The sequence below is a fragment of the Leopardus geoffroyi genome, chromosome D4, assembly GCF_018350155.1.
Source record: "Leopardus geoffroyi isolate Oge1 chromosome D4, O.geoffroyi_Oge1_pat1.0, whole genome shotgun sequence".
Classification (NCBI taxonomy): domain Eukaryota; kingdom Metazoa; phylum Chordata; class Mammalia; order Carnivora; family Felidae; genus Leopardus; species Leopardus geoffroyi.
The window spans coordinates 57,314,952-57,339,643 of record NC_059342.1 but is presented as its reverse complement, the minus strand read 5'-3'; the positions used below and the strand labels follow the sequence as shown (position 1 = coordinate 57,339,643).

At 38.5% G+C, this 24,692-nt stretch overlaps 1 protein-coding gene across 1 annotated transcript in view; it reads right to left on the bottom strand.

The window, feature by feature from the left end:
- The window catches only part of LOC123593703 (phospholipid-transporting ATPase FetA-like), a 100,244-nt gene extending 75,577 nt beyond the window's left edge, over window positions 1-24,667 (bottom strand). Inside the window, exons 1-2 of the mRNA XM_045470040.1 lie at window positions 24,632-24,667; window positions 17,464-17,507 (exon numbers count right to left, since the gene is read on the bottom strand). Of these exons, the coding sequence (XP_045325996.1) occupies window positions 17,464-17,491 (28 nt within the window). The 5' untranslated portion in view covers window positions 17,492-17,507; window positions 24,632-24,667. The remainder of the gene's footprint in view (window positions 1-17,463; window positions 17,508-24,631) is intronic.
- Window positions 24,668-24,692: the final 25 nt, after the last annotated feature.

Genomic DNA, 24,692 nt, shown 5'->3' with positions numbered 1-24,692 from the left:
GGAACACTTACATACTATTGATGGTATTAAAAATTGGGCAACCACTTTGGAAAATAATATGGCTTTATCTTAGAGTTGATGAGGATTTATTCTATACCTCAGCTAGTCCATTTTATGTATACACCCTAGGGAAACTCTCATAATATGTCATATACAAAGATGTGTATGGTAGCACTCTCATAACAGCAAAATTGGAAACTAACCAAGTAGCCATTAATGGTGGAATAGAGAAGTAACCTGTGCTATGTTCCTATAATAGAAAACTACATAGCAATGAAAATGAAGGAAATACAGTTAAATACGTTAACATGATAAAATCTTAGGAATATAATATGTAGGGGGAAAATTGAAAAAGAATACATATGATATTATTCCACTTCCATAAAGTTAAAAATCATGCAAAACTATATCATTAGGGACATATATTTTCAAGGTAAACCTGTAAAGAGAAGCAAGAGAATACAAAGTACAAAATTCAGGAAAAAGTTTAGGGAGAAGGTAGGGAGAATGGAAAAGGCATACTGAGAGCTTCAAGCTACACTTGTGTTCATGTTATTGTTACTCTTTACAAATTATACATTTGTTGTAAACTTTATATCTATTCAACACATAATTACAAAAGAACTAAAAAATTAAAGTGAATACACCAATTATAGGAAATTATCTTACTCACGAGGAGAGTAATTTTTTAATAACCCTTATTGAAAGAAAAAGCCAATTTTGGTCACCACATTAAAAAAATCATTTTATTTTGAGATAATTTTAAACTTACAGAAGAGTTGCAAAAACACTATAGAGAATCTCCATATACCCTTCACCCCCCCTTACTCTTATGTTAACATCTTATATACCATAATAGAATAATTTACACTAAGAAATTAACCTTCGTATAACACTATAAACTGAAGTACAAAACAATTCTTTCTACTAATGTTGTTTTTTTTGTTGTTGTTGTTTTGGTTTTTCTTTTCTCCTTCTCCTTCTCCTTCTTCTTTTCTTGACTCCAGGATCCTACATTGCATTTAGCTGTATGTCTTCTTCAATTTGTCAATGTTCCTCATTATTTCCTTGCATTTCATGATCTTGATACTTTTGAAGGGTACTAGCCAATTTTTTTGTAGAATGTGCCTCAACTCGGGTTTGTCTGATATTCCCTTCTTAGTGCATGTAACAGGAGATACATGCTATCATGTGTATTCCTGGTGATATGAACCTAGATTGCTTGGTTAAGATAGTGTCTGCCAGAACTCTCCACCTTAAACTTATTATTTTTCTCTCTGTAATTACTAAACATCTGGGAGAAGGCTCATCACATTTTAACAAGAAGGTTGAAAAACTCTAGACTCATAAGAAGTATCAAAGAGAAGGCAAGGAATAGCACTAGCTCTATAAGACATGGTTTAGGATTTGGACATGAGAATCTAAAGGTAGAAATAACAGGTCCCACCTTCAGCTGATAATCTCCAAGCTGCCTAGACCTTGAACTAAATCACATAACACAGAAATGAAAACAATATTACTGAAACTTGGAGTTAGGGCTGGAGTATTGATCTACCAATTCTCAGTCTTCCAACTGGCAAAATGGTACAAACCAACTTCAACTTCCTCCAAGCCCCAGCTGTGATTCTATGCTGCCAGCATCCTGCATTTACCCACAGTTATTATACACACACAAACACACACACACACACACACACACACACACACACACACAACCCTGGAAAATTTATTTAGTATAAAGGTTTACAGCAAGTCTTTAAGTTTATATTTATCTCAATCTGAAAACTATATAACTATAATAAATACAGGGAAGCCTGGCAATGGCATATTTGTGATACCAGCATAGCCAATGACTCTTACTTAGTACTAGAATGTCATGGACTGCATGCATACAAATCCTAATCGGTTCTCAATGAACAAATCTGTCTTCCAGAGAATAGAGCTCTTCATCAACAAAGGAACCTGACGATAGGACTCTCATACAGAGGCAGATGTGCTATTACCTGACTAACGCTAAGAGCTGTGTTTCTCCCAGACTGTCATATAAAATCATGAAAGCTTTCAGTCTATTCCATTAAGGTTTCTCAGAGTTAGCTATTATATCCAATGCACAAATCTCCAGTTACTCCAGAAATCAAGGTTCTCCCATCCCAATTTATATCACATGAATCTCAGCAAAGCTAACAAAAGTTTTCTTTTTTTAAAGCAACAGAGGCACATATACAAAAAAAGCAAGTCTTCTCCCAAAACACTTTTAAGAGGCACAGTCCAAAACCCACCAGCACTCCACACTCTGCCTTTCTTCTCACAGTCCCCGCTTTACCTCATTTCAATCACAACTATTTTCTGACAGGAAAACACTCTAGAACAAGGATCTTCTTTAAAACTCGGGGAGGGGGGCGGTGGGAAGATGTTGAAACATCTACTAGTCTATGATGCCATTTAGATGACTAAACTTCCTTCAGTTTCCTACTTCTAATAGCTTCTTGGCTTTTGGGAACTTGCCACATTCCTTTGTTGTGGATTTTTTCCCTACTGTTTCCTCTACATAGAGAAAATGGGGTGAGTCTTGGCACCCTCATTTACAAACTGCTTTTTCCAAAGATGATTCATGGACCTCTGATAACCTTTCAATTAATTTGGATTTGGTTTCAGGTGGTTTAAAACAAAAAAAAGCTGAAGATTAATATAAAATAAACTTCAAATACAAAATGGGTAGAAAGGAACCTACAAAATGCTACAGTTTTTTAGCTACTGCTTCTATGTTCACACTCAGGGTCTTCCTCGGGAGTTACCTGCTTAGTCTATAAGGCAGGTTTTGTAAAGCAATTGTGTGCTACAAAAACCCTTCTTTTCTGCCTAGAGTGAGCTTTAAATTGGGTCTGACCAAATATTGCAGTCCACACAATCTCCTTTTGGTGCTTATAATTTTGTAGTCTCACAAAGTAAGCAGTAAATATGCTTATTAAGTAATAAAATATGATGCTTTCAGATGGTTTATTTTCCATTTTTTTTACTCTATAAAAACAAGGAAACATTTACTTAGTCTTAATGGTTTTGCACACATAGGTACTTAACAAATGTGTGTTGGATGGAATTTTAGAAATCAAATTTATGTTCTCTTTCAAATAAATTTATTTGTTTTATAATTGGAGTCAAGGGTCAAAGAGAACACTGACTGATAGGGAGTTTGGAAATCTCTGTTCTATTCTCAGCTGGATTCCTAAATTATTTGTACTTAAAGCAAATGACTTTTTCCTTCAATTTTCTAGCTTTTCTCATCTATAATAAAGGGCAATACCTGTCACTTCCCTTTCTCACTCAAAAAAAGAAAGAAAGAAAGAAAGAAAGAAAGAAAGAAAGAAAGAAAGAAAAAAAGAAAAGAAAAGAAAAGAAAAGAAAAGAAAAGAAAAGAAAAGAAAAGAAAAAAGAAAGTAGGGATGCCTTCAGCCCAGGTCATGATCCCAGGGTCATGGGATGGAATCCTTCATTGGGCTCCGTGCTGAGCATGGAGTCTGCTTAAGATTCCCTTTCTGTCTGTCTGTCTGTGTGTCTGTCTGTCTCTCTCTTTCTGTGTGTGTGTGTGTGTGTGTGTGTGTGTGTCTCCCCACTGCCCCTCTTCCCAATTCACACCCTCTAAAAAACAAAGAGAGAAAAAGAAAAAGAAACAGAGAAAGAAAAGGATAAAAAAGGGGTTTTCAAATGGTGTTATGTAGAGCAAGCAGGTTTCTCAGGGACTGAAATAGGGTTAAGGTAGAGAGGATCAAGGAGGAAGAGGAGAGCACCTCCTTTCTCTCAACTTGAATAGCTCTGCTTTTATCTGGGATTTTCCTATATTTTAAGTTAAAAAAAAAAAAGGTAGCTTCTGCTGCTAAAAACAAAGTTAGAAAATATCTGGATGCTTCTGGGATAAGTGATTATTAGAGTAAGTTAAAATGTACCTTTATAGATGGAACTCAACCTCCAGCTAGGCCAGACACAGTTCAAAGTTCCTACATAGCCTTTCTTGATGTACCTAACTCTGGTTTCTATGTGGCCTTGGCACAAAATCCCAACAAAAGCTGGATCTACTGGGAACCATTTGAAGACATTTTGTCTCCTTACCTCAGTGTTTTCTTCTTCTTCTTCTTATTTTTTTAATGTTTATTTATTTATTTTTAAGAGTGGGGGGCAGGGAGAGGGAGAGAGAGAATATGAGCAGGGGAGGGGCAGAGAGAGAAGGAGACAGAGAATCTGTCAGTGCAGAGCCTGACATGGGACTTGAATCCACAAACTGCAAGACCATGACCTAAGGTGAGAGTCAGAAGCTCAACTGACTGAGCATCCCAGGCGCCACTACCTCAGTCTTTTTCTATTCCCATGGTCACCATAGAGTTAATTGAGATACTTAGTCTTTCCTTTCCTTGTTCTAACAATTCATTTAGCTGTTTTTTTCTTCCCCTACCTTCCTCTTTGATTGCTTTGCAGTGTGATATAACGGAGTCAGGCTGACCTTAATTTAAACCTTGGAGCCAACACTTAACAAATGTTCAATCTTCTGGTAATGAGATAATTACTCTGAATTTTAGTCTTTCATCTCTCATGTTAAGATGATCATTTCACCTTGGTTGCAAGGATTATATAAAGTATATCAAACAGTTTCTACAATGCCTTTCACATAATATGGACTGTTCCCCCAAAGCATTGTTCTTATCCCTATTGTCTGTGTGTGCTTTTCCTGACTTATAACAAATCCTCTTATTGCATCTTTAGCCCTGGCTCCTAATATCATCTCTAGTTGCAAACTCATACTGTGGGACATTTTCTCTTAGGTGCTTATAGCTTCTCAAGATAATCATGTTCCAAAATGGTATTTCTCACCTTCTCTGATTTTTAAATACTTTTTTAGATAATAAAGGGAATATATTTTAATATAGGTATATGAATTTATATTACTATACTGATTGCTTAATAATTTTCACAGTATTAAAAAGGTTATGTTTTAAAAAAGCTTAATTGGTATTATTTAAACAAAGGTAAAATCTGAGAAAGTAGCATCATGAACCAAATAATAGACATTAAGAGATAGTCTCTACTTATTAATCACCTTCTCTGATTTTAAACATATCTGTTCATCTGCATTTCTATAACTTGTTCATGAAATCTAAAAATCACCTTCAGTTCCTCCTCTGATTATCGGTCAGGTCCTAAATATTTCATCTGAGGGTCTCTTGAAGCTCTTTTCTTTTCTTTCCTTCTTTCTTTTTTATGAGAGAGAAAGAAAGTGCAAACAGGGGAGGGGCAGATAGATAGGGGGAGAGAATCTTAAGGAGGCTCCACACCCAGCACAGACCTTGATCTTATGACCCTGAGAGCATCCATGATCTGAGCCAAAATCAAGAATCAGACACTTACGCGACTGAGCCACCCAGGCACCCCACGATTGCTTCCTTTCTAATCCCACTAATATCATCTCAGATTTTTTTTACTTTCCTTTTGGATTCAATATCCTGTTATTTGCTTCTGACTTTTATGAATTATATATTATCCACTGCTGCCCTAAAGCAGAACACTGATCATGTCTTCTTACTAACCAGCTCACAACCTGCAGTGGCTCCCCATGGATTACTGAATGTAGTCCAAATATCAGCCACACATTCAATATGCTCCCATTTGAACCCTAACTATTCTTTCATCTTTCTTTTCCACTATTTACTCTTATTCAAACTGGCCTATTGTACAGTTCCCTAAATATGGCCCAGACTTTTCTGTATCTATGCTACTGCTCATACTCTTCCTTCCAACTGTAATGCCCTTCCTATCAGTCAAAATCCTTCAAAGGCTATTTTAACACAGGCATGCTCAAGCTCCACAAATCCAGTGTAGTTTCTTGCTTTCCCAGATCTAGAAATAATCTCCCCCTTCTCCCAACTCCCAATTTCTGTGTCCTCTACAGACTTTGCATGGGGCCAGATTTGTAAGTAGGGGATTGGATGAACTTGAAAAAAAAAAAAAAAAAAAAGAAAGAAGACAAGTAACAGGTAAATCTATTAAGAATATTAGCCCAAGGTTGGGGCGCCTGGGTGGCGCAGTCGGTTAAGCGTCCGACTTCAGCCAGGTCACGATCTCGCGGTCCGTGAGTTCGAGCCCCGCGTCGGGCTCTGGGCTGATGGCTCAGAGCCTGGAGCCTGTTTCCGATTCTGTGTCTCCCTCTCTCTCTGCCCCTCCCCCGTTCATGCTCTGTCTCTCTCTGTCCCAAAAATAAATAAACGTTGAAAAAAAAAAAAAAAAGAATATTAGCCCAAGGAAACCCTTTCTGAAAAATACAAGTTATAAGATGGCTCCTGCTTATAACTTCAAGACAATTGCTATAAAGAACACAAACACTTTCTCTGGTGATATTTAAAATCAGCTCTGGGATATGTACATCTCGCAATTAAAATCAATCCAAAGACACAATTGCTTAGCTTAATTACCTTAGCTGCCCTACTTTATTAGATACAAATGTAGCAGCCATGAAGTGGGAAGGATCTGTGACTCACATAATCCAAATCTTCATTTTTTTTTTTTTTTTTTTTGTGATGGAGTTTCCGGGCCCCACATGTCAGTTCCCTGCTGGTGATCCGTGTTCTACTACTCTACTTTATAGCAGAAGGCAGAACATTTCTAGTGCTACCAGGACAACAAGCTGTGGGGATTTAAGTCACTCCAGTATTAATTAGGCTCCCTTTCCCCAAGAGACTAAACTGGGGACATCCCTGGATCACAGTGTCAGCTGGAGTTGTCAAGTGGTTTTCTCATACCATAAAGGGTTTTATTGGGTCTAAAGAGAGTCATAGAAGGGCCAGGGTGAACTAAATTAAACTAAACTCAAGTTAAAATAATCATGTTATTGTGCTGGGAGCCACCCTGATGGTGGACAGCTTCTCAGAGTCACTCTGATCCTGGAAATTTGAGAATTTCACGCTTGGAAAGGCACTGGGAGATATCTAATCCATCCTTCCACCCAGAGTAGTCATTTGCTGTGTTTAGCAACCCTGGCCGCCTTGCTTAAATACTTCCTGTGAAGAAGAAATTGCTGTCTCTCAAGGCAGTCTCTACATTTTCAGACAGCTCTATTTATAAATTCCTTTATTCATTAAATTTTTCCTGATTCCTGTAAGCCCTGGAGGCAAGCAAGAGCCAAAAGTGAAGCCTGTGTAAGTTCTATCTTTATCTTTTCCCCAGCTGGTAAGTAAGTACTGAGATGAACAAACACCCTGTCCTTGAGCGTGCTACTTTATATAGTACCATCCTCACCTTCCATCATATGGTAATTGTGGTAACTACACTAGGTGCTGTGCTCCAGGGTCCTGAGCCCTGATATCTGGCTGATTCACTTACTTACTGCATGAGCAGCAGCCAATAAAATGAATTATGAGCACTCTACTAGTTTCTCAGCACAAATCTAGGACATGTTAGTTTTGCTGCTTAAATGCACTCCACTCAAACTTACCCAACCTCAAAAAAAAATTAAAAAAACAAAAAGGGGCGCCTGGGGGCTCAGTCGGTTAAGCGTCGGACTTCAGCTCAGGTCATGATCTCGCGATCCGCGAGTTCGAGCCCCGCGTCGTCAGGCTCTGTGCTGACCGCTCAGAGCCTGGAGCCTGTTTCGGATACTGTGTCTCCCTCTCTCTCTGACCCTCCCCCATTCATGCTCTGTCTCTCTGTCTCAAAAATAAATAAACGTTAAAAAAAAATAAAAAAAATAAAAAAAACTTACCCAACCTCATACCCTTTTAGGGATTTCAATTCTCCAATTTCTCTCTCAAAGGTTTCCAGTAACGTTACTTACATTCACTATACACATTTTCATTCTAGCCCAACAATTCCAAATCACATCCTCGTCTGGTTAGTTGGGCCCGTCCAAAGCAAGAGTAACAGTTCTGCTCATTGCAGTTCTGACAAAAGCTTGAGCAAGTGGACACGATTATTCATTTTTATAAGCCTCCTCAGCAACTCCAATCTGAGAATCCTGACAATCCCTGAATTTTAGTAACTATTGATGGATAGATTTCTGAGTCATGCTTGGTGGTCAGCTGTATAGTTGATCTCAAGAAGCTGTGTTATGCTTAACAGGGAGGCTATAGAACCCCAAAAATGCATACAGAGATTTTGGGAACCAGATTTTAAACATATCCACCCATGCCCCTGAAAGGAAGTGAACAAGAATCAACATTAATAAACGTTTAATCCATCTATGGAAATTCCTTCAGTAATCTGCTTAAGAGATGAATTATAAATATACTGATAAGATTAAAGTACAGCCTAAATACATTTCAGCATGGGGCTTGGGGTTCCTTTCTAGAAAGGAAGCCATGAAGTTAAAACAGAGCTAATCTAAGAGAAGTTCTACTCTTTAAAACTAACATGTTGGCAGCACAAAAACAGACAGTCAGATCAATAAAACAGAATAGAGAACCCAGAAATGGACCCACAAACGTATGGCCAACTAATCTTTGACAAAGCAGGAAAGAATATCCAATGGAATAAAGACAGTCTCTTCAGCAAATCGTGCTGGGAAAACTGGACAGCGGCATGCAGAAGAATGAACCTGGACCACTTTCTTACCATACACAAAAGTAAACTCAAAATGGATGAAAGACCTAAATGTAAGATAGGAAGCCATCAAAATCCTCGAGGAGAAAGCAGGCAAAAACCTCTTTGATCTTGGCCGCAGCAACTTACTCAACACATCTCCAGAGGCAAGGGAAACAAAAACAAAAATAAACTATCGGGACCTCATTAAAATAAAAAGCTTCTGCACAGCAAAGGAAACAATCAGCAAAACTAAAAGGCAACTGACAGAATGGGAGAAAATATTTGCAAATGACATATCAGATAAAGGGTTAGTATCTAAAGTCTATAAAGAACTTCTCAAACTCAACATCCAAAAAACAAATCATCCAGTGAAGAAATGGGCAAAAGACATGAATAGACACTTCTCCAAAGAAGACATCCAGATGGCCAACCGACACATGAAAAAATGCTCCACATCACTCATCATCAAGGAAATGTAAATCAAAAACACAATGAGATACCACCTTACACCTGTCAGAATGGCTAACATTAACAACTCAGGCAACAACAGATGTTTGCAAGGATGCGGAGAAAGAGGATCTCTTTTGCACTGCTGGTGGGAATGCAAGCTGGTGCAGCCACTCTGGGAAATAGTATGGAGGTTCCTCAAAAAACTAAAAATAGAACTACCCTACGACCCAGCAGTTGCACTACTAGGCATTTATCCATGGGATACAGGTGTGCTGATTTGAAGAGACACATTCACCCCCATGTTTATAGCAGCACTATAAACAATAGGCAAAGTATGGAAAAAGCCCAAATGTCCATTGATGGATGAATGGATAAAGAAGATGTGGTGTATATATATACAATGGAGTATTATTTGGCAATCAAAAAGAATGACACCTTGCCATTTGCAACTACATGGATGGAACTGGAGGGTACTATGCTAAGTGAAATTAGTCAGCCAGAGAAAGACAAAAATCCTATGACTTCACTCATATGAGCACTTTAAGAGACAAAACAGATGAACATAAGGGAAGGGAAATAAAAATAATATAAAAACAGGGAGGGGGCCAAAACAGAAGAGACTCATACATATAGAGAACAAACTGAGGGTTACTAGAGGGGTTGTGGGAGGGGGGATGGGCTAAATGGGTAAGGGGCACTAAGGAATCTACTCCTGAAATCATTGTTTCACTATATGCTAACTAATTTGGATCTAAATTTTAAAAAATAAAAAATAAAATTAAAAATAAATAAATAAATAATGTATAAATAATTAAAAATGCATCTGTAAAGACAGCATTCATTCACTACCTCTTCCAAACTGGGATTCCTAGGAGGTGGAATTTCAGGAGTCCCTTGAATAAAGGGAAACACCTGTATACTTTCTGAGGTCAAAAACCCATAACTTACGGGTTTTTAAATTTTTTTAACGTTTATTTATTTTTAAGAGAGAGAGAGAGAGAGACAGAGCGTGAGAGCGAGGAAGGGGCAGAGAGAGAGGGAGACAGAATCTGAAGTAGGCTCCAGGCTCTGAGCTGTCAGCACAGAGCCTGATGTGGGGCTAGAACTCACAAACTGTGAGATCATGACCTGAGCCAGAGTCAGATACTTAACCAGCAGCCACCCAGGCGCCCCGACTTTTAAATTTTTTTAACATTTATTTATCTTTGAGAGACAGAGAGAGACAGAGCAAGAGCAGGGGAGGGGCAGAGAAAGAGGGAGACATAGAATCTGAAGCAGGCTCCAGGCTCTGAACTGTCAGCACAGAGCCCGATGCAAGGCTCGAACCCAGGGACCACGAGATCATGACCTAAGCCGAAGTTGGGGGCTTAACTGAGCCACCCAGGTGCTCCCATGACTTATGTTGTTTTAACACACCACCAAGCCTAGCATATACATGTAGTATTTATTGTAAACCTGGAATTCTCCGATTTAATATTTGTATAACTTTCATGAGCAACTATGAAAGCTCATAATACCTTGAAAATCACTACAGGGGGATTTCACTGAAGCATAAATCTAAATTGGATGCTCTGTGTGGTATGTAGTACTCAATAAGGTAGTGGGTGAGCCTAGCCAAATACTTAGGATTTGCATCTCAAAGATTTTTTGTCTACTTGCTATCATTTATGTAGTAATTTTCATTTAAGATCCAGAGATTACCTACCTTTTCAATTACATTTTACTTAAACTATTTATTTTTATTCAATCATTTCATTCTATTGGAGAAATTATATATTATAATGGTATCTCACAAAGTTAATGATACATGACTATCTCATTCATTAATGGACACACAAGCACACACATATGGTAGTTTGTTGGTCATGTGGCTCTGAGGAAACAGAAGAGCTTAACAAGTTCAAAGTGGGGGAAAAAGTAGCTAGGGATAAATGTTCAAGGATCAAGAAGGAAGTACAGATAGGAAGAGATGAAAGGAGACTGCAGAAACTTGCTGAAGTTTAATGTAGTGAATAAAGTTATGAGAGGCTCTTAAAGTCATTTAACAAATAATCAAGTGTTATACTAAGAGCTAGGGAATGTAGAAAAGAATCAGACAATATCCCTATCACTGTCTTGAAGAAATTCACTGTCCAGTAAGGGAGACATATGAATAAACAATTGCTCTATAGTGTGGTGGATAGTATGATAGAGGTAAGAGCAGGGAGTCATGGAAGCGCAAAAGAGGAGTATCTGAACTAGATTGTGAGAGCCAGGTAAAGTTTGTTGGATTAGATCCTGAGCTGAGTCTTAAAGCATATATATAAGTTAGCTTAATGAATACGGAAGACAGAATTTTTCAGGCAGGGCTGAGTAACAACATATGAAAAGGTGTGGAGGGGCGCCTGGGTGGCTCAGTCATTTAAGCGTCCGACTTCAGCTCAGGTCATGATCTCGCTGTCCATGGGTTCGAGCCCGCGTCGGGCTCTGTGCTGACAGCTCAGAGCCTGGAGCCTGTTTCAGATTCTGTGTCTCCCTCTTTCTCTGACCCTCCCCTGTTCATGCTCTCTGTCTCAAAAATAAATAAATGTTAAAAAAAAAATTAAAAAAAGAAAAGGTGTGGAGTGAAGTACATTGCAGAATGCCATTAAATACTTTAAAAAGTAAGTTAACATAATGAGACTGACGATTTTTTTAAGTTTATTTATTTACTTTGAGAGACAGTACAAGTAGGGGTGCGTTAAATGGGGGAGGGGCGGGGGGGGCGGAGAGAATCCCAAGCAGGCTCCGCACTGTCAGTGCAGAGCTCTAGGAGGGACTCGATCTCATGAACTGTGAGATCATGACCTGAGCTGAAACAGAGTCAGATGCTTAACCAACTGAACCACCCAGGTGCTCCCCAATGGGACTTTTAGATTTAGTTCCTTGAATTTGTAGATTAATTTGAAGAATGGACATGTTTTCAACATGAAAAATCTCCACCATTCATTGTATACATAGATATCAAGCACCTAAGCACCTTCTTTGTGCCCGTCATTATTCTAGCACTTGACATACTGTCCTTGTGGGGTTTACAATTTACAAGTAAAGGCAGACAATAAATAAAATAATGAATCGTTATAAATTATGCTGGAAGGTGACAAATGCTGTGGATAAAAGGGACAAAGAAGTGCAAGCAAGATAAGGGTGATGAGGACACACCTGGGTGGCTCAGTCAGTTGAGTGTCCAACTTTTTATTTTGGCTCAGGTCATGATCCCAGGGTTGTGGGACTGAGCCCTGTGTTAGGGCTCTGTGCTGGGATTCTCTCTCTCCTGCTGCCCCTCTCTTCCCCCTCTAAAAAAAATTTAAAAATTAAAAAAATATAGGGGTGCCTGGGTGACTCAGTCGGCTAAGCGTCTGACTTCGACTTAAGTCATGATTCTGCAGTTCGTGAGTTCAAGCCCCATGTCGGGGTCTGTGCTGACAGCTCAGAGCCTTCAGCCTGCTTTGCATTCTGTGTCTCCCTCTCTCTGTCCCACTCATACATTCACTCTCTCTCTCTCTCTCTCTCTCTCAGATAAATAAATATTCAAAAAAAAATAAGAGTGATGAGGAGTGTAAGCGTGGGAAGAGTGGTCAGATGATCAATACAGGCTTTACACAAAAGGCAAAATTGAGCAAAAATTCGAAGTGGACAAGGGAGTCAGTCAAGGGGCGGGCCATCTGGAGGAAGAATGTTGAGGTCAGAAGGAATAATGACAACAAAGACTGTTTAAAGAACAGCAGGAAAATCAGAGTAGCTGGAGTAGGAAGGTGAGGAGCAGAGTGACAGGAGAGGAGAGATCAGGGAAGGTGGGGGGCACATTATGCACTGTCTAAAAGTTTAGAACCTCAACTTTTTTTTTTAATTGAGGTAAAACTTAGTGTTATATTAGTTTCAGGTGTACAATATAATGATTCAACAATTCTATATGTTACTCAGTGTTCATCACAATAAGTGTACTTTGATACCCTTTATCTGTTTCACCCATCACCCCACACACCTCCTCTCTGGAAACCACCCGTTTATTCTCTGTATTTAAGAGTTTCGGTTTTGCTGTTGTTTGTGTAAGGACCTTGGCTTTTACTGAAACTGAAACTGGGAGCCTCTGTATTTCATCCAGGAACATGCCTATGTTTTGCCATTTTTTCAGACCATCTTTTTGTCCATCAATAAAGTCTTAACGTTTTCTTCATATAGGTTTTGTGCATTTCTTTTTATGCTTAGTCTTAGATATTTTAAGATTTTGTTGTTAATATGAATGAAATCTTTCTTCCATCATATTCTCTAATTGGAAATTGCTACTGACTAATAAAACTACTAATTTTTATATACTTGTTATGTATCTGGAAGTCTCTTAATTTTCATGAAGAGGTTATCAACTTTACCCCCAGCTTAGGTGGTTATTAGTATCTGAATCTGCTCTGTGCTCGTAACACCACCTTCCCCATATACTGGTGCCTTAAAAATTCTTAAAATGTACTAGTCTCGGGGTATCTTTCTAAGTCTTTGTCCCAAACCTACTCCATTGCATCTATTAGGATGGCTGCTACTAAAAAAAAAAAAAAAAAAAAAAAAAGTACTGGCAAAGATCTGGCGAAATTAGAATGGCTCGTACACTGTTGGTGGGAATGTAAAATGGTGCAGCTGTTATAGAAACAATATGGTGAGCCCTCAAAAAATTAAAAATAGAATTACCATACTATCCAGCAATTCCACTTCTAGGTATATACCCCCCCAAAAAAAATCAAAAGCAGGAACTTGGAGAGGTATTTGTACCTCATGTACCCATGTTCATAACAGCATTGTTCATAATAGCCAAGGAGCAGAAGCAATCCAAATGTCTGTCAGCACATGAAAGGATAAACAAAAGTGGTATATATACATACAATGTAATATTATTCAGTCTTAAAAAGGAAGTAAGTTATGACACATGCTACAACATAGATGAACCTTTAGAACATTATGCTAAGTGAAATAAGCCAGTCATAGAAAAATACATACTATATGATTCCACTTATATGGGGCACCTAGAGTAGTCAAATTCATGCAGACAAAAAGAATGGTGATTGCCAAGGGCAAGGGGTTGGAGGAATGGGGAGTTAGTGCTTAATGGGTACAGAGTTGCAGTTTAATAAGATGAAAAGAATCTGAGACGAATGGTGGTAATCGTTGCCCAAAAGTGTGAATGGACTTCATGCCACTGAACTGCACACTTAAAAAAGGTTGAGATGGTAATATTATATAAATTTTACCAATTCAAATTTTTTAATTAAAATTTTTTAAATCTGTTCCATTAATAATTTTGTGTTTCTTGTTGCTACTCTTTTATTCTGTGAATTTTTGTCCTTTGCTTTGAGCTCAATCTTCCTCACTGACCTTTGTCTCCAATGTTACCTTTGTCTGGGCCTCGAACTCCTTGAGTCCCTCAACATTCACCTTTGTCCAGATTACGGTCCCTTTATTTGGGAGCTCTTGTTAGCCTACTCTTTTTTTTTTTTTTAAGCCAATCTTGCTCCTAAGACCCCCAAGTTTGGGCCAATCTCACTTCCAAAGAAAGATCTGAGAAATAAAGCACACAAGGGGCACCTAGGTGGCTCAGTCGGTTAAGCGTCCAACACTTGATTTCAGCTCAGGTCATGATCTCATGGTTTATGGGATCGAGTCCTGTGTCAGGGTCTGCACTGACAGCACACAGCCTCCTTGGGATTCTCTTTCCTTCTCTGCCCTTCCCCCGCTTGCATGCTCTCTCTCAAAAATAAAATAAAATAAAAAAAGAAAAGAAATAAAACACACAGTTTTAGAATATACGCTATCTGTATTCCAGGTATAACTATGAACTTAATGCTGTTTAATATAAATCTAGAAATGAGATTTATGGAGAATTGCTTGAAGGATACATAGTTTATCCACTGCCTGGAATCAGTTCACTTGTGCTTTTTTTTTTTTTTTTTTTAAGTTTTTTTTTTTTTTTTTAGTAACCTATATACCCAACGTGGGGCTTGAACTCACAACCCTGAGATCAAGAGTCACATGCTTTATTGATTGAGCCAGCCAGGGACTTATTTTCTAAGCCAAGCCTCCATAGATGAGCTCTAGAAACTTTGTGAACCGTGTGAAATTGTCTGTAAAAACCTGTGCATTTTTTATGAGAGGTCCCAAGATTTTAAAAGTTTTCAGTATGTTCTATTATCCACTCTCCCCCCAAAATAGTTAAGAATCTATATAGTCTAAAATTTGTTATTCCTTGGATTGCGACAGATAATCAAAGCCCTTCCTCAACTGAAATGTTCTGCCCCAAGTTCAGAATGGCTTTTACTGAACAATGCTTTGGCACTATGCCAACTGCCTACATGGAAAGACATTAAAAAGAAACAGCCTCAGTTCTAAAAAATGTGTTTAGGGAATTACCAAAGATGGGCACAGATCGGCCTGCATATTTCAAGATCTTAACCAGATAATAGGTCCGTATAGGCAGAAAAATGCTGATGGTATCATGAGACAAGAACAGATTATGAACAAAGCCAAGGAGAATGAAATTCTTTAGGTAAGAACGGAGTCAAATCTATTAGCAGCACTAAAGGTTCTTCCTTCAGGGGTGCCTGAGTGGCTCAGTCTGTTGAATGCCCAATTCTTGATTTGGGCTCATGATCCCAGGGTCATGGGATCGAGTCCCATCTTGGGCTCTGCGCATAGTGTGGAATCTGTTTAAGATTATCTCTTTCCCCCTCTGCCCCTCTCTCCTGCTTGTGCTCTCTAAAATTAAAAAAAAAAAAAAAAAAAAAAAAAAAAGGAGTGGGGTGTCTGGCTGGCTCAGTCGGTTAAGTCCAACTTCAGCTCAGGTCATCATCTCACCGTTCATGAGTTTGGGCCCCACATCGGGCTCTGTGCTGATAGCTCAGATCCTGGAGCCTGCTTTGGATTCTGTGTCTCCCTCTCTCTCTGCCCCTCCCTGACTCATGCTCTGTCTCTGTCTCTCAAAAATAAATAAGCATAAAAAAAAATAAAGTTTCTCCCTTCATAAACGTTAAGTATGGAACTTGGAGAGCCACTAATGCAGATACTAATGAATCTTTAGATAAACATATGTAACATTTTACATATACATTAAGTATACATAATTTAAAGAAAGGTTCAAACCACAAAACATTATGTGAAATTTGTAACAACTCTCCCTTCCCAATTTCAGGAAAATTCTCTTTTATGTAGCTCTCACTTTCCTTGATTTAGCTAAAATCCATCTACCCATTGTTCAAAGCTCAGGTTTTTTGTTTTCAAAAAATATTTTATTTATTTTTTTAAAGGCTCCACACCCAAGAGTCGCATGCTGTATCAACTGAGCCAGCTAGGCTCCCCATCAGCTTTTAAAATTATGACAATAAATGTAATTCAAATAGAATTGCTTTTGTTTCACTAAACTGAAAACCACCCCCTCGCTTCCTCAAACACACACACACACACACACTCACAGCTCTTTTACTGTTTTTATAATTCTCCAAAAGCATATCCACAAAGAACTATGACAAAGTTTTCCTTTTGTTGGAGGCAACCCTCCCATATAGCCAAAAGTCATTTGGTTGGAATTATGTAGAGAGTTTGGTTCCAGACCAAAGTCTAAGCATTCTCCAAAATAGCACTAATAGAAATTGACTGATATTAATGAGGTAAACTGTGATACTTAGGATGCAAAGTATATGGTCTGGGATTGGATAAATAAGTTAAGTTAGATCTCTATAGAAAGAGAAAGAAATTCAACAAGACCCTTTTGATGGTCTTATCTTAAGCTCACTTGGTAAATGAAGGATGTCGAGAGGAGTGTTCAAATCATGATTCATCTTACTATAATATCCATAATTACAATGAAATCAATGAGCCCACTGAAAGTCTCTGTTGGACTACTCCTATTTCTCCCTAGAAAGTTCACAGATGAGAAACATGCTCTCACCTTTACTTTTTGCTAAAGACACTTTATACCATGGCTATCACAGCAGACCTTTGGCTTTCTGTTTAAACACCTTCAAAATTAAATCACTAACCTGTCTGCCTCAAGTCTTTAGGTAGAGTATTCCTGTCACTGCCCCTCTAAAAAAGAAAAAACAAAACCACTCAAACATTACTCTCTATGTAAATTAATGTGAAGTAGTATCCTCTGTGGTTATAACCAAAGACTTTCTGGAATAACCTCAAGTTCAATTCTGTATTTTTTTTCTTCCCACCTTTGCAGCAAAAATTTTTTTTCAAAAGCCAGGTCAGAGGGAAGTCAAATCTGAGTCCTCCCCTAATAGGCTTCTTGGGAGATCCAAAATTGTAAGGAGCTTCTTGGTGGGCTTCAGTTCAATCCTTTAAACACTACTCTGAGAGCATAAGTGATCAATTTCTTGGCTTTGTGGATAGAACACTGTATGGTATAGTACTAAGCAAATATCAGTTCTGATGTTGAAGCTGAGCACTTACCTGAAATAAAAGGTTTTATGTATTTCATTTCAGAGAAACACCACCTAAGGATAAAACAAAAGCTCCTGATTAGTCCAGGCCCTGCTGATATAATATTTACTATTTATCAAAATTTACCATGTCCTGGTCGCTTCACTCTGTGCTTTACATAGATCACCTTAATTTTCACTAAAATCTGGGCCTAGAAAAAGGGTATTACTCTTTCCTACAGATGAAAAACCTGAGGCCTAAGATAAAGTGGCTTGCTTAGGGTCAGTACAATCAGACAGCGGTAGAATCACAGTGGTAGAGATTTGAATCCCTGCTTGCCAGACTGCTCTTGACCACAATTCTGTATCATCTCTCTTGTACACTTGGCACATGAAGAGACAATTGTCAAGTGCATTTCTAGGGCAGTAACTGAGAACTGTGGTTATGGTTCAGAAGTATAAAGTCTTAAATGCCCAGATGCTTCTCTTTCATAGATCTGGCACTGAGCTCAGGAGGAAATCCACTATTATACTATGTCCCCACATTTCAGCATCCCTTATTTCTTTACTTTTGACTCAGAACCTCCTACAGCAATCTTCCCCACAAGCATGGTCCATGAACCAAATGTTTCAAAAACATGAAAAGTCTCTGAAAAAACAAGACACCTGGCCCCCACTCTGGATGTACTGACTCAGAATCCTTCAGAATCTCAGAGGAGTGACAAGAAACTCAGGAGGTCCTTTTGCCTATAAAATTTTAGACTATTCATTGCCTTGCAGCAAAACAGCTAGCATAAATGAAAGGAGGTAAATTGAAAGCTAGCTTCAGTAATAATCAGTCTGACATTGGGTCAGATTGGTATTAAGAAAAAGATAGGACAGAGATCTTGTGAGAAGGCATAGAGTCACAACATTGTTTTGAAGCTGGAAGAGATCTTGGAAATTGTCTAGTCTAATGTTTTTCTAACAGCGTTCCATGGAGCCTTAGGAGTTCTAAAATGGGATATTTTAGCTTCTGCAGAAGCTCCACTGGTAACCTGGAATTTTGTGTAAGATCATATCTGAATAATGGTTTTGCTGATTTAAACAAACAAAACAAACCTTGGTTGCAAACGAGGAGTTAAAAAAATTTTTTTGAGGTCCAGCTTTCATCCCAAATCAATTAGATCAAACTCGTGCTAGTTAATACCGGGCATCAGCATTTTCCAATACCAGGTGAATTCAGTGTAGCCAAAGTTAGGAACCACTGTACAAATCTGCTCTGTGCTTCCTCACTTGAAATAAAACAAAACTAAGACCCAAAGAATTTAAAGGAGGTTTGGATTGAAACCAGAATCTCTTGACTTCTAGCTCAATATACTGTGTTGTACTCTCCACAATCCAGAATAAACCAATTATTCCTCTAAGACAGAGAGCACAAAAATCAAGATTATTATGTAACCTCACATTTACAGAGTTCTCTGGACTTTAAAGAGTACTTTATATTCTCTTTTTAGATTCTTATAAAGATACTGTGAATTAGATAGGGCAAAACTGTAACTGTTTTAGACATGAGGAAATCAGAAGTCAATTAAGTTAACTCACAGTGGCTTAGAAGTAAGGCCAATATTAAACTCTTTATCTTCTAATTTTGGATTAAGTAAATCTAATTTAGCAAGTGTTTGAGTGCCTCGTATGTGTTAATTAAACATGGCCTAAGATGCAAAAATAAGACATTATCCATGCCCTCAATTAGTGTACAAATTTCTTAGAAAAAACAGAGATAACTAAAATACTGTGTTGTCTGGCTTATCCCTTGGACTAGCAGAAGCTGAAAACACTCCTTGATTGGCCTTGATAATGAAGTCCAATTCTCTTCAAATTCAGTCTGTGGCTTCTAATTTCTTTCTGGCTATGGAAACTAATTTTAGGGAACTCAAGGGATTTGTACATAGCTATTGCACCTGTAGGCAAGGCCACGGAGCTGAAAAATGTTTTGATGGGGGAGAGAAGATGGGTGCAATTTCAGTGAGGTTCATTTCATAATCTCTGAAGCCAAGGATATGATTCAGCAAAAGACTGGTATATTCCAAAACAAAGGACTGGATGGATAAGAAAGAGTATTCACATAAATAATTATTTCCTTTTCCACAGCATTTTAATAACTAGACAGCTTATAATTTATGTTGAAGATAAGTACTATACATCAAAGGGGAAAATAACATGTAAGAAAGAGTATTTCTATCAGTAATTCAGAGTGGTGGAGAAGGTCACAGATGGACAGGAATGTTCAGACAACTTTTGCATGAGGAATTCATCAGACATTGCAAAATGTTGCCATCCATATTTTACTACATAAAAGATAATGAAAGAGCCAGGAAACCATGTTTTATTTATGAACTGAAACAAGTTGGCCAAGAATGGTCTATCACAGTTATTCTCAAACTTTAACTTGCATCAGAATTACCTGGAAGGCTGACTCTCATAAATTTCTGATTCAGCATGTCTGTGGTAGGGCCCAGTGATTTACATTTCTTACAAAGTCAGGTGATGGTGATGCCATGGGTTCAGGTCTCACCATTTGAGAACTGCTGGTTTATCATAAAGTCCACAATATACTAGATACACACAGGTGTGCACACTTGCTTGTTGCAAATTATGACAATTTAGTTAATTCTCTACTATTGACTTTGTAAATTATACTCTCCCCATCAACCTAATGGCCAACAGTAAGACTAAATCAGGAAGAAGTTACAGCTAGTCACTTAAGAAGACCATCTATTTAAGAGCACAAATGAGTAAGTTTATGAAATACATGTTTGGGTACACAAAAGTGAGGTACATCTAACAACTAGGAAATGACATTGCCCTTTAAAAGCCTTTACTTATCTTGAAGCAGACATGAATTTTGTTTTTTCTGCTTAAGAGAACACTCTTTGGACCTCTCTATACCTTAAATGGTACCCAAGATTCCATCCTCATTTTCTCACTACTCTTCCTGAGTTTTCTTAACTACCCCCCAGCTTTATTTATATCAATGGTTAATGACTTTGTTCAGGTTAAGAAATTCCTTTGAGAATATGATTAATGCTACAGACTTTCTTCATAAAACTAAACATACACACCTATATACATTTTACATCCAATTCAAGACATTCAGAGATTTTTCACTCAAGTCCAAAGGCCTCAGGTTAAGAATTCCCTATCTGTATGATCTGTAATGATTCAAACATCTATATTCTTCAGCCTTATTTTTTATCCTGAGCTTCAGTATTACATATCCAAATATCTACTTAACATCTGTTTTTGGATGTCACACAAATGTCTCAAAATCTATAGGTACAGGGCGCCTGGGTGTCTCAGTTGGTTAAGCGTCTGACTTTGGCTCAGGTCAAGATACCACAATTCATGGGTTCAAGCCCTGTGTCAGGCTCTGTGCTGACAGCTCAGAGCCTGAAGCCTGCTTGGATTGTGTGTCTCCCTCCCCTCTCTGCCCCTCCCCACTCATGATCTGTCTCTCTCTCTCAAAAATAAACAAACATTAAAAAACCTTTTTTAAAAACCTATAGGTACTGAGGAATGACTGCTTAATATGGATGGTGTTTCCTTTTCGGGTGATGAAAAAGCTCTGGAATAATTAGTGATGGTTGCACAACATTGTGAATATACTTAATTTCACTGAATTGTGGTTATATTTTTATATGGTTATAGTTTCACTTGTGTATTTTACCACAATTAAAAAATCTACACTCACAAAACTGAAATCATCTCTATTCCCCATCTCTCACACCTAAAATCTGTGCGTTCTCTTGTATTTCCTTTGAACATCAGTTACTAATCATTTACCTAGTGGCCCAAGCCAGATACTCGAGAGTCATCTTGACAGTGCTCTCTTTCACTCTTCCATTTGTAATTAATCATGAAGTTCTGTATATTCTCTCATTAAGATTTAAATTGAGACAGTCACCTACTTCCTCTATTTCCAAAGCTAGCTAAGTTCACCATTAACCTCAGAGACTCCAGTTTTCCATCTTCCCACCCTCCAATCCTCACAATCACCCCCAGGACAAAGGCATTACTATCCCCATTTCACAGTTAAGGAGACTAAGCCTTAGAGTGTACTTGCAGTTTGAACTTAGGTAAAAGTTTCTGGGAAAGAGTCCACAGTAGTGACTTTTCCTTCCCTAGATCCCTTGTATGCTGGTTATTCTATGTGTTGTGTCTCCTCCCACCCAACTCCCTCTGCCCTGTTCTGGGAAGCTGACCTCTATGGACTACATCACCCGGACTACCTTGTCCCTGAGCTCCTATCTGAGTTTTGCCAATGGAAGGTACTAGCTGGAGACCTGAGGGAAGGAAGAGAGAGAAAGATTATTTTATTTCTTTACTTCCTTTCTGCTTATTGCAGCTGCTTAGTCCTTATGGCCATAGCTCTTGTCAGGCAGTTCCTCTTCCAGATTGTAGCTATAGGTGGGCTCTGGTAACAAGACTCCCTTCCCCTTTCCTTTCAGGCCTAGGAGTCCTACCATTCCTTTCTAGTTGCTGTTAATACTGACCATACTTCTATAAATAGCCCTTTGGTTAAACTCTCTTCAGTTAAACTTTTTTGAATGCACCAGCTGTTTTTCTGCAAGGATTTTGACTGATAAAGTAGGAAAACAATGAATGATATGTTCCTGTACTTTCATTCAACCTCTAATATCTATAATAGAGTCTCCCTCTAATATCTATAATAGAGTCTCCTTCCTTTCCTGTGATCCAAAGTTTTCCATCCTTCTGGGACTACCTGGTCTTCCAAGAAATCTCTCTAAATACTGTAACCTACAGAACAATACTGTCGTTACCACTATTGTGCCGAATCTAATATGACATTAGTACTCTATTGTCCTCTAGTTCTGATTGATAAGTTTTGTCAGTCTGACCATCCCTGCAAGGCAATAAGCTCCTTAGGTGTAGGGAACTTCAGCAATTAGAATCTCTAATGACAAACATATTTTAGGGGGAAGGAACCTTAGAGGTTACCCTAACTTCCTTATTTTATAGATTGGAGGTTCAGGTTTACACAGCTATGAAATAGTGGCAAACTGAAGTCCATAATCTAGATTCTTTCTATTGCTTCATCACGCTGTGATACTACACTGGGTACTTAGTGGACACTCAATATGCTGGTGACTCACTCCTAAATGCATTCAGTTTTTGTTTGTTCAATGCTAGGCCCTGTGCCTAGATAACTATCTGGCACACAGTATGTGCTTGGCAAATATTTGCTCATTTGAACCTGCAATGAAAGACTAATTCCTTGCAGGTTAATCATATAAACTTGCTCATATAAACTCAGAAAATCATTTATAATAATCCCTTATACACCTGGAGAAAATGTGTATTTTTCAACGTGCTTTCACATTTAAATGAGCCCATTTGCTCCAAGGTAGACATAGCAGAAATTATTAGTCTATTTTAACAGATACAGGAAACAGAGTCTCTGAGGAGTTAAAAATCAAGGTCCCTTTACTTGTATGTAGCAGAGCTGAGACCAGTATTCATGTTTTTTGACTCTCCAATACCATTTTGACTATTCCATGTTGCTTCTTCAGGTTTGCTTTCGCATCTAGGTATAGCAGGTTCATTCAGGAAATTCATCTAAATATTCACAATGAATAGGTAGATCATACACTTGTGCTCAAATGATTTTGTCCCTTTAAAAATCCACTGTTAAAGGTATTTCTACTTCTGATTAGGTACAGTCTGCAGAATATCACCATTCTTGATTATTACAAGGCCTGTTATTTCTCTCAGAGAGGAAGGTTACCATCTGTTGTGTTCTAGAACAAGGGATACAACACTTTTGAGACATCACTTCCTGTATAGACAGAGCCAGGTGCTTTTATAAGTAGGTGTTGGAAAAGAAACAAACAACCTGTTGTCCTTGGCGTGACCTCACTGGAGAGGGGTTGACACAGTGGCTTTCTTCAAGATCAAATGCTAGAGAGGTACCTATAAATATTTTTATTGCATCCTCTCACCAAAAACACTTTGGTATAGAGTTCACCTGGGTTTTAGCTACTAGGATGATTTCTGATCCTAATCAAAGCATTGCAGAAACCAAAGACAACCTATAGATACCTTATCTATCTTCTTTGGATTTCAGTTTCCATTAAGAGCTCAAAGTATTGGCTCAGAAAAGGACCCAAACCAAAGTCCTACATCAGGGGTCACAAACTCAAATGCCTACCAGATGCCAGGCAAATAAAGCAAAGCCTACTGTAAGAAAACAAGGAGTAATAGAGTCTGTAATAAACTACAGTAAATTAACACTTGCTTCTCAACTCCAACCACCAGTTGCTTTGAGGGGAGTGTGAGCTAAGAGTCAACAGATCTTTTTTTTTTTTTTCATTTTTAAAACTGGAAATCCACATTTTTTAAAGTGTGAAGTTTGGTTTTAAAAAGCTACTAATTCAGGGGCGCCTGGGTGGCTCAGTCGGTTACGCGTCAGACTTTGGCTCAGGTCATGATCTCAGGGTCCATGAGTTCGCGCCCCCGCCGGGCTCTGTGCTGACAGCCTGGAGCCTGCTTCAGATTCTGTGTCTCCTTCTCTCTTTGACCCTCCCCCATTCATGCTCTGTCTCTGTCTCAAAAATAAACAAACATTAAAAAAAAAAAAAAAAGCTACTAATTCAAACTTATAAGCCTGTTGCAAGCCTTGGGTAGCCAGCTAGAGTTTGACTTTTCTTTATGGAATAGGTCTCCTGTGTCGTATAAAAGAATTATAGCAAAGGTGTCACTTTCAAGTCAAATGTGGGGTAAGATTTATGCCTCTCCGTGAATGCGTATAGTGTTGGGAGAAGTGGACAAACTCCATGAGTTAATAGGAAAGTGCTCTAGATAAGGATTTGGGGATCTATTTCATAAGGTAACTGAATAAATGTGTCCCACTTTGGGAAGTATTTGGTGGGGGATAAAGATCCCCTTTGCTAGGCATCTGGGTAAATAGATCTTCTCTGGAATGTCTTGGAAACCCTAAGTATACTCAAGTACGAGAAGGGAGCAGTAAGCTTGAAGAGTATCGGGAGAACAGTTTACAAGAGGAAGATGGACAGGTATAACTGCGAAGTACAGAGCTGTACGAATGTCGGTAGTATGTGGGTACAATCTCTTCTGTGTTGGGAGGGAGAAGGCAATAACCTCTCCTACGGCGCCACCTTCGGGCGCTTCTTGCTCACCATTGCTGCGCCGCCGTCAACTCCAGCAGCCTCCATCTTAACGCTTTCTGCGCAGGCGCCC